This window comes from Aedes aegypti, chromosome 1 (genome assembly GCF_002204515.2).
Source record: "Aedes aegypti strain LVP_AGWG chromosome 1, AaegL5.0 Primary Assembly, whole genome shotgun sequence".
Taxonomy (NCBI): Eukaryota; Metazoa; Arthropoda; class Insecta; order Diptera; family Culicidae; genus Aedes; species Aedes aegypti.
In genome coordinates this window covers 26,114,186-26,125,264 of record NC_035107.1, presented here as the reverse complement: position 1 = coordinate 26,125,264, position 11,079 = coordinate 26,114,186, and the positions used below count along the sequence as shown (strand labels likewise).

Below are 11,079 nucleotides of genomic sequence, written 5' to 3'. Positions count from 1 at the left end.
CGCTTTTTCAACCAGCGTGCGGTTCATTCGCTCTGCTGCCCCGTTCTGCTCAGGCGTATAAGGACACGTTGTTTGATGCTTTATACCGTCTTGCTCCAACACCTTTCGGAAATCTGCATTCACGTACTCTTTTCCATTGTCTGTACGCAGGATTTTCAGCTTCTTACTCGTTTGCCTCTCCGCTTTTGCCTTGAACGACTTGAACGCTTCAAGGGCTTGACTCTTGTTCTTCAAGAAATACACCGTTACACGCTTGCTCGCATCGTCCAAAAACGTCATAAAATAGCGACTTCCACCTAGCGACGAAACCTCCACTGGTCCGCAGAGGTCGGAATGTACCAATTCCAACAGTTCTTCTGATCTGGACGCACTACTTGTGAACGGGTGCCTTGCTTGTTTGCCTTCGAGACAGGCAACACAACCAGCCAACGATCCATCTTGAAAATCGACTCCGTTTGCGATCCGCTTCAGCTTCTTCAGACCACCTTCGTGTAGATGACCAAGACGTCGATGCCAGAGCTCAATTCCGCCCGCCAAGAACGATTTCTCCGGACGGTTGACTCTGTACAAACCTCCTTCCTCGACTCCGCTGACGACCAGATCACAATTATGGTCCAGAACCTCACATTTATCTTTGGTGAAAATAACGGTTTTCCCTTTCTTACAGATAGCACTCACCGACAGCAAATTTGTGGCGAGATCCGGGATCTTCAGAACTCCGCTGACATCGATTCGACCATTGCTGCTATTCATTGCGACGGAACCCTTGGCAACGGCTTGCATGCTGGTATTGTTCGCCGTCCCAACGTTGTGACACACCTTCGCTTCATTGGTGAATTCTTGATCCGACCGTGCCATGTGACAAGTGGCACCCGAATCGAAATACCATTCACCAGCGTTCACGTCTCCCATGGCAAAAATGGAACAAAGACCGTTATGCTTGCTCATTTTCGACTGCTGTTGCTTCTCCGGGCACTTGGCAGCAAAATGACCAGGCTTCCTACAGTTGAAACAGGTTTTCTCGTCGCTCTTCGATTTTGCCGGCGTGGCCTTGCCTCTTCTGGAACCCTGCTTGCTATATAGAGCTCCTTCACTGCTGCAGCTGGTCGGCCCTCGCTCGATCTTGACATCTTGCAAAATCTTCGACTTGACTGCATCCGCCGTCAGCGCGATACCAGACGCCTCGAGGCCCATTATCATAGGCTCGTAATGCTCCGGTAATCCCATTAGTAACATGGCAGCCAACCAGGAATCGTCCACTTTGAAACCTACCGAGGCCAACTTGTGACAGGTACTCATCAGCTCATCCACGTAGGCTTCGACACTTGGACTGTTGACGAGACGTATCGAAGTAAACTTCCTTAGCAACCCAATTTTTCGATTCAGGCCGCTGTCTTGAAACGCAGATTCGAGCTTCCTCCAGGCCGCTCGCGCATCGGTCGCATCCAGAACCAAACTGTAATTATAGTTCTCCAGGCTCAAACAGATGGTTGCCAACGCCCTCTGCTTCTGATCCTCCGGCACTAACGCTTGAGCTTCGGCCGTTTCGGCACTCACGGCTTCCCAGCATCCTTCTCGGATGAGAATCATCCGCATCGTAAACGCCCACGTCGTGTAGTTCTCCCTACCGCGCAGCCTCTCGATGGCCGGTAACGCCACGGAACCTCCACCAACTCGAACGCTTCTTGCTTCGGCTACGGTCCTTCCGTTTTCTCCTCTTCCGTTATTGAGGTGATTCAGCGACATTTTGAATCCAAATTAAACTGCTTGAGGTTTCTTGAATTTAAATATCTTCCAGACTTCTTCCGGTTATGGTCCTCTTGCTGGGCCGATAACCTATTGCAGAGCAATCAAATAAAACGTCTAGCTTGACTGATTACTAGCAGTGGAATGAAAATTTTATTCTACCTTAGCAACTAATAACAAACACATAGCGACGCGTATTACTGTGCTACTACGATCGCAAAAATTTGGTATCATTTTTGTTTCATTTCCGTATTCAGCTGTATGTGTGTGTGTTCCCACTATCAAATTAAATAACCGTTCTCCTACACATATCAGTAACTCCAACCATAAGCAGTGCAGCCAGTACAGTGAAATCAAGTTCTAGTCACGTTTAACGACCCTGAAGATCCCAAAACCCTCATCCCTGAGCGAGCAGGTTATAATTGAGAGGTAACAACGGAAATAACAATAAAAGGGCACACTTTATTTTTATTGGAAATTGTCTTTCAATAAGTGGAAACAAGTATACGAGAAATACTGTAGAAACACAAATTAACTTTATTAACGAAATAACACGAGAAAGAATTCTGAACGATGTTATCATCTCAAAGGCTAAAGAGTCTAAATTATAAAGAGACGAAATCTGATCATATTCAAAATGAATCAGCTAGCAACTATACCATATCTATTACGCAGCACTGCCAATGTTGAATCCCACGCTAAAAGTGAGTCACAGGTTTTATGTGTTGAATTTTCACCGGTTTGGGAAACGAATGAAAAATTGACTGAATGTGTGGAAAACCAATGTAATGAGTAGAGCATTCCTTATGCAAAGCATAAAAATTGCAACCGACACTCATGTATTCAGAATAAATGCTACTCAGAAGAAGCAAAATTTTCGTGGGCGGTAACATTTTTGTGTGAGCCGTTTTCAGCTTGTGTGAAAAAGTGTTTGACAAGTCTCCTGCTCGATTGGAATTACATTGACAGTAAACTTGGAATTCCAATTGGAACATTTCGCTTCTTTGCTTATAGTTTCTTTTTTTTTATAAGGCACTCTGTGCTCGTGGCCACTACTGTGCCGGAATCAGTTGATCTGTATCTTTTTTACCGATACAGATCTATTTTTAACTTATCTATATTTACATCTTCTTTCACTCTCTCCTACTCTTTTACTCTCACACCGAGCAGGTAGGAGAGAGCTCCTGCTGTTAGTGAGGCTAGCGCCTGCGAAGAGGGTCAGTTTGTCTCAGTCACCATCTGATACTGACGAAGGATGGATGTGCTCCCCAAAGCACAGTCCTCCGTGAAGCGTCTTCTGGTGACTGGACGGATTTTTTTGTGGAGGGGCAGGGAATCGAATCCATGACCTTCCGCTTATGAAGCGAAAGCGTAACCTCAAGGCTACAGACCCCCCTTATAGTTTCTTTATCAAAGGCGCTTTCACTTTTGAAAGGAAACGGTGATGAATGGCGCGCTGGACACGTTCAAGAAGCTTTTCATCATCAGTAGGTAATCCTTTTGCGTGTTGCCTGATGTGCGTCACTTTAACCCGAAGGTCATTCGTTCCTTTTGATGTGCGTCACAGTTGACAGCACAGCCTTGTCGGTAAGAACATCTTGATCGTTGCTCCTTTCAATAATTTTCAGTTCAGTTGGTCAGCGCCCCTGTGGTAAAGCAATACTTACGTTCAACAATGCCAAGAGGAAGTTCTGCACCCAGTGACCTTCAGCATGCCTTTGACTGGCCACAGGGCTAAGGAAGATTGAAGTGTCCGTTGTTTCTCCTAAGTTGAACGTGTTTGTGGGTAGTTCTCAAGCTGGCTGCGTCGGATGTCGGAAAAGAAGTCCGTCTGGCAAATCCTGCAGAAATGTCGTTCATGGAAAAATCTACGGAAGAACATGGACGAAATCCTACCGTAAACTACAACAAGTTTATGTACCTTCAGGTCTGATGTTCAACATTACGAAAATGTAATGCAAAGACAAACTTGACGGCATCTCTGCACCATCCCCATTCCAGAACATTCGGATCATTCAAAACTCGCACCTTTACTAAAAAATGTGTCATTTATTTTCGATAAATTATTAGTAATCCTTACTTGTGGAAATTGTGCGTGACGCACTGCAGCCAATCCAAACGTGGCGTGTTACAACTCTTATCAATCAGCCTATCCGTAGTGGTTGTAGGTATGTGAGTTTGTGTTTGTGTTAGATTATCTGGATTACATTCGTGGCAATGGAGGGTTGAACTTATACTATCAGAAAATAGAACGCTGTGTCGTTTGCTTTGATGAACTTTTCGCCTCCGGTCGCGCTTCGTTAAACTTACTTATCCTGGCTCTAGAAAATAACTTACTTGGTGAACGAATATATGAGGGATAGTACACGTATAGAACAAATGAGCAATAATGGTTAGGAGGTACATTAAGGAAGATGAGGGGAATTGGAAAGCGACGACAGAAATGAAGGTGTGAGGTTGTGTGCTAAGAAACGCGCTCTCCACTCACTCACACAATAAATATGGCAGACTAGGTCACTGGCGACTCTCGCATTCACTCGTGTGCGCATTTCGCTCTCACTCACGGCGGTCACTCACATCGATCGGAACTCATTCTCATGCGTGTTGCAGGGGTGGCAGGGGTTAGAGGTTGTGGGAAACGGTTGAAGAAGAGAGTCAAAAGATGGGATGGTATGGCCTACTTTTTTCGGAACAGAAGCTGCTGCTGCTGTTCGGGACTGAGCTTGGCGAACATTTGCTGGGAGGAGGATTGGGGGATTCCGTGGTTCAGGGCCAGCACCTTGGTGATGATGTTGAAATCTTCGGCTGAGCGGGACGTGATGCCGGACTGGACCAGGAGGTTCTGGAGTTGGTTATCGTTGCGCAGGGGTTGGAATCCGCCGGTCTGCTGCACGAGCGGGATCGGTTGGGAAGGTCGGAACGGGATGTTGGCAGGTTGGTTGAAGCCGAAGTTGCCGGTTCCGGATTCATGGCGGAAAACGCGGGTGCGCTGGAGTAGAGGGAGCTGCTGATCGATCGGTAGCGGTGGTTGGATGTTGAGCGGAGCTGGTGCGGGGTTCACGTTGAAAGACTGGAACGGTTTGAGGGGGAGCAGTTGCTGTTTGGAGAGTTGCGGCGGCGATGGCGGGATGATGGGGAACTGCTGGAGGGGTTGGCTGAGGGATTTGATTTGTTCGATGTCGGGGTTTCGGGGAAGGATCGACTGGAAGTTGACGGCTTCCTTGAACGGAAGCTGTTGTTCCACGGAGATCGGGATGGGTTTGCTGGGTAGAGACACGCTGGGGATGAACTGGACGGCCGGGGTGTTGCGTGGGAGCTCTTGGAAGAATTGCTGCTGTTGAGGTTGCGGGAGAATGACGGGTTTGGGTTGCTGTTGTTGCTGTGGTTGCTGCTGTTGCTGAGGTTGTTGCAGCAGTTGCTGGAACTGTGGTGGTGGGAGGTTGTTGGGAAGTTGTTGGTTGGGGAAGGGTTTGAAAAGTTGTTGTTGCTGCTGTTGGAACTTGAGCTGTTGTTGTTGCTGCTGGAGTTGTTGCTGTTGCTGACGGAAGAGGCGTTGTTCCTCTTCGAACTTTTGCAGACGTTGGCGCGTTTCTTCCTCAAGGCGAGCACGTTGATGTTGGAGCTGCTGCTGTTGTTGGAGGATGATCTGCTGCTCTTGGAGGATCTTTGATCGGAGGAGCTGCTCTTGGATGCGCTGCTGGGTCTGGAGGGTTATGAGCTGTTGTTCCAGAAGACGAGTTTTTTCTTCGAGTGCCTTGGTGTTCAGAGGGATCGGAGCAACGGTGGCAGAGGGTTGTGTGGGGTTCGGTGCTACGGGGACTTGAGTAGGTGTAGGGGTGGTCGCGGCAGCTGGGGTTGATGGTCGGAAATCAACGGGAATGTTCTTGGGAAGGCTCTGTAGCAGAGGAATCACATTGTGGGGGATGCCCCGTTGGTCTTGCTGTACGGTGAAAGCGGCCACTAGTGGAGCCTGGTAGATCTTGACGTCTCCGCTTTTGACTCGTTCGATGTTTTCTCCATCGGCGTTGTGAGTCGGAAGCTTGACTGTCGTTGTCGGAGCAGCGGTCGTGGTGGTCGTGGCAGGTGGCGTCGCCTGAGAAGTCGTACTGCTGCTGGGAATGGCCGTCACGATAGAGACCTTCTCATCTTCCTGGAGTTGGTTACTCGATCCGGACGAAACGCTGCGAACCACTTGGTTTGTGTTAAGGTCGTTGTCCAGGTCCTTGATAGGATCCGGAATGGTCAGAGGATCTTCCTTAGGCGGCGACAGAGTCGTCTTGGGCTTGGTTATGATGATCGTTTTGATGATTTCGTTTTCACCATTGGAACTGTTGTCCGGATCGGCCGTAAAAGTGTGATACTTGATGTTGCGATCGCGAGTTGTGCTCTCCTCGAGCAGCTCGTCCAGAATGGTGGTTGCGAAGTTTTCTTCAGTAGTGTTGGAGTCGTACTGTTGTTCACTCTCGCTCTCGCTTTCACTCTCCTCCTGGCGTTCCTTGAGGTGTCGCAGGGCACGTAGTAGTGCCTTCCGCAAGGCCGGATCTATCCGTATTCGTTTGACATCCGCTTCGACGTCTTTGGATTCGTCGCTAACAGGGGAGCTAGCCGAAACCAGCGCCAATAAAAGCGCAAAAATGCAAACGAGTTTCATCTGGGGAAAGAGAAAGAGAAATGGCGCTCGTTAGTGAGTCCGTTTGTCTGTGGTTTGTGCTGGTTCTGGGCATGCTTTCTTGTGGGAAGTGTGTCTTCAATTAGCATATGGATTTTCGCACGATAAACGAACCTGTGGTTCAGCTCTGCTAAAGTGCCGGTGTAATTAATGTTTTGTTTATTTAAATTCAGACAAAGTTTGATCGTAGTTTCCGAGAAGGGCGCCCCAGAGCATGAGCGATTTTGATTGCACTCGCCGAGTGGTAGCCATGAGGAAACGAGATCGCGACGAACCAGAAAGCGCACAGTAGGCGTGGTTCCGTGGAGAAAATGACTTATGAAGCTAATGTAGGCATAACTAACATCTAGCAGGCCTGTGTAAAGATGTCTATGCCTGAATTGACTCGTTTGACCTGCTAATGATCAATCTCTCGAATGGACCATCGACGGCACCTTTGTATGAGAAGTCCGCAGCAGCAGCAGCAGCTTGCTGCGATTGCAGATCGTTCCAGGCGCTCTTATGCAATGCATACTGAGTAAACTGAACATTTCTTCTGCCATTTGAATACAATCGAAGTTGGCTGGGGAGCGCCTTCTCGTGGTGGCACGAGATATGGCATGTCAATAATGATGCTCCTCCAGCAGAAACCATGACGACGTCGGCGGCGGTGAAAACAATGGCCACAGGGCAGCTGCCAAACAGAGTTGGGCGCTTCATCGGCTTACTGAGGGAGCAGCCCCTGGATGGGATTTTCACTAGCGCGGTGATGAATATGTAGGGATGCTTTGAAGAGTGGTTTATTGGGGTCTACTTGACGCTATGCTTCGCGCCCGTGGATTGATGGATGGTTGGATGGTCAACCTGTTGATCTCGGAGGAGAGAAGATGCGACCAGCGTGAGATTAACGTACGGCCATTTCGGACTGGTTTACTAATTTGAAGTGAGTTATGATTAAACACACATAAACCAGTTTTTGGTGCAGCGTTTGGCATATAATACTGCGTATGCGTAGCTGTTGGAAATTTCATTGTGTAACTGATTACTCAACTCAAATGAGATCAATTTGATTCTTCTCGAATCACAACTAATATCTCAACTCTAATATCAACATGATTCGGAACTCATATCAACTTCAATATAGGAAAATCTCATATTCAATCGATACGAATCTCAACACATGTCGCAGCGAATTTCGACGTCAACTGTAACTAATGTCAGCTCGAATCCGAACATTATTCTCAAATCGAATCTAAACTCAAGTCTTTACTCGAATCTGAATTACCAACTAGAATCTTAAATCACACTACGAATATCGAGTAGAGTCTCGAACCGAAACTCATTTTCAATCAAACAAGCTCCACTCGAACGCATCTCCAATCGAAAGGAATTTGAACTCAAATCTGCATTTGGTCCTGAACTTGAAACTTTACTCGACATCATCTTCAATATCAAATCAAATCTGTACACGAATCTTAGTATTGGGGGACTATTTTGTGAATCGAGCAGATTCATCTGATTCGTCTGTAGTCGCTGACGACGGAGGGGGCATGTATATTTCAGGTGTCACGTAATCACAGAGAGTGACAACTGTTGAAAAATTCGACTTGAATCGAACAGGGTGACCAGCGAACCGGGAATTCGGGAAAACCGAGAAATATTCGAGAATCTCATATCACAGGAAGAGAACCGTGAAATATATGATAATTTCAATTAATACCGGGAAACTACCTCATTTTGGGTGCTAGCAGCAGCATTGGTCTTTAGATTCGAACTGAATATGGCTTTTTTAAATCAGTCAGGTACGATGGATTATTTCATACACTATTTTTGTGCCATTTAGCAGGATTTTTGCAAAAGCCAGTTTTTCAATAACAGGGCTGGTAGCAAAAGTGGTATCGAAAAAAGTTATTTTAGTGACCAGATTTGAGAAATAAGTGACCAAAAAGTGACTTTCGATTCTCAAAAAAGTGACTAAAAGTGACTTGAAAATCTAACCGTAATCAATTTTATTTAAATTATATTATATTACACTGTTTTACGATCAATATCCAATATGATCTACAGCATGTATTAAGTCAAGTTGAGTACCATATTTGGAAATTTGTATTGTACTTCAACATTATTTTTTTTATCAGAAAAATGAATTATAATTAACAAATATAAAAATTAATCACAATTTTTTCAATCAGAAATATTAACATTTACTTAAATGTTTTTTTAGCAGTTATTCAGTCTTTTCAAAATTGTGTGTCTTTTATATCAACCAAGTATTTTATTTTTGAAATTTTAATGAGAATTTGGAACATTTGTGAAATTAAAACTAGATCAAGATTACGGAAAATGTAATACTTAGACATTAATCAATATTTCATATTAAAAATGATGTTAGAAGATCGAATATCATGAAATACTGCTCAAAACCATTGTATCATAGACGCGTCCTTCAAACGACGACTTATAGAGAACAGATAGTTGACAGATGGGTGACATTGAAATTTTCCATCAGTTAGGTTACTGGAAGGTACGTTTGGCCGAATAGATATTTAGTATAAAGACAATAGTTTAATAGGCTGTTCTTCTGAGTTATGACGTTAGAGTAGCACTAAGCCTCTAATATTTCAATAAAAATTACTTGGACATTTTCATTATTCACTTGACATTGGAGGTTATAGTCGGCAGAACTGTAATAAACTATGCAATAAAAATACTTTAATACCGCGTTTAGTGTTAAATACCTTTATCATAGATTTTGAAAAAAAATAAAGCGCTAATGTGCTTTATACTAGGATGGTTTGTATAATGAAGTGAATTTCGAAGAAAAGTGAATAATTATAATGCATATTTTAAAACGTAGTGTTCGACAATAGAAGATAAACATCTAATTATCCACCACAAGGTATAAAAAAATATTGAAAGAGAATGCACAAGATATTTAAAAAGATAATAAACATTTAAACCTTTAGTTTTATAACAATGGACTTACACCATACTAATAATAACTTAGATCAGTGGTTCTCAACCTTTTTGAAGCTACGGCCCTTTCAGAAGTTTACCTAACATTCTGCAACCCCTAAAAACAAATAATTTCATAACGAAAATATATACAAAATTTCCAAATATATCGTAAACAAACAAGTAATATCCTTGACAGACACACCAAAAAGTTTCGTCTATTATCCATCAAAGAATTATTTTAAAACCATCTGAAGTTCACCAAGTCCACTAAGAATCTTATCAGATGTCTATCAAACAGCTTTTCAAAAGTTCGTAAGGTAACTTTAAACTGGCCAAAATCAAATAGTTGAGAAGGATACATAAAAAACTGCCGTTATAAGTATATCAAAAATATGTCAATGAAGATTTATTCGAGAACCATTCTTATATTGTTGTTTATTTGGTCTACATCTTCAGTTAAGAACTGTACAGACTGATACTTATTATTCTAAAAGATTTTCACGAGATTTGAAAGATATCATAAGATAAACTCAAGAGTTTCACCAGAATTTGCGAAGCTTAAAGATCTCTAGTAACACTTGTAGCTGAATAATAGCATATTCAGCTGCTTAATGCTCTATCCAGCTGAAAAACGAGTTGTTCAACCCTTATTCTGAATACATGTTCGTTGTGATACCAAGCGTCACCTCTGCAAACTTTTTAATGGGCTTTTGAGAAGCCAGTTAACGGTCGTTGGAAGAATTCATAACAAAAATTGCCAGGAACTCTTCAAAAGTATTAAAAGATATCCGTCAAGAGGTTCTGATATTGCAAAAAAAAATCATAGATGGCTGTCAAAACTCTCATCAAAAATCCTGCTGATTGATTCGAAAAGATTTACAAAATGAACAACAGTGAAGAATTACAAATTTTTCTAATCCCGTCCAGCCGTGGAAGTTCATAAAAAAATCGTGGAAGCTGGCAAAAACTTCTAAGGATTATGCCTAAAATATCATAATAATTCCCCTTTGTAACCGCAACAAACAATAATTATTTTGTTTTCAAATTTGGGAAGATAAAATTAGGCTTGTGATATCCAATTGGCAGAATAGCATTACAAGTATTTTATTAGTAATTGTGTCAAAGTCATTCGATTATATATTTGGAATATCTAACATCTGTATCCCATTAACAATGATCCCTTGCAAAACAAACGAGGTGAAGGCAGTGGCGTAGCTACGGTTTTTGTGGCCCGGTGCGGAGATCGATTTAGGGGCCCTCAAAATTTAGGTGAACGCCGTTTGAATGGAAGGCGCTAATGTGAAAGCGATGGAACTATGGTTGATATGTTGTTGAAATAGTTTGACGGCATAAATGTCAATTAATGAGCCTAAAATTCTTATTTCCTAAATTCTTGTTCAGAAATACATTAGTTTACTGAAAATCAGTGAGAGGGCTTCCAGTGAATTACCATGGAAGTAGAAATGTACCGTTTTGATTCATATTACGGACACTTAAGGCCTCAGTGAAGTATAACCCAGCTTGGACCATACAAAATTAATCATTTTGTATGATTTTTTAACGTTATCGAGCGTCGGAAGCCCTTCACTTTTGGATGGTGGGTAAAGAATACGCGTCCGCAACTTGAATAATTTTAAATAAATCAAAACGTGTGGCCTTTTCATGATTCTTATTCCGGACGCTCCCTCACTTTTGCCTCATATTCCGGACGCTTTGATTCGAATTAC

The 11,079-nt window shown here is 43.3% G+C and overlaps 1 protein-coding gene across 1 annotated transcript in view; it reads right to left on the bottom strand.

Moving 5' to 3' along the window:
* Positions 1-3,775: 3,775 nt before the first annotated feature.
* Positions 3,776-11,079, bottom strand: part of LOC5564914 (transcription factor SPT20 homolog) — a 167,288-nt gene continuing 159,984 nt past the window's right edge. The window contains exon 3 of the mRNA XM_021839202.1: positions 3,776-6,397. Coding sequence (XP_021694894.1) covers positions 4,424-6,397 — 1,974 coding nt within the window. The 3' untranslated portion in view covers positions 3,776-4,423. The remainder of the gene's footprint in view (positions 6,398-11,079) is intronic.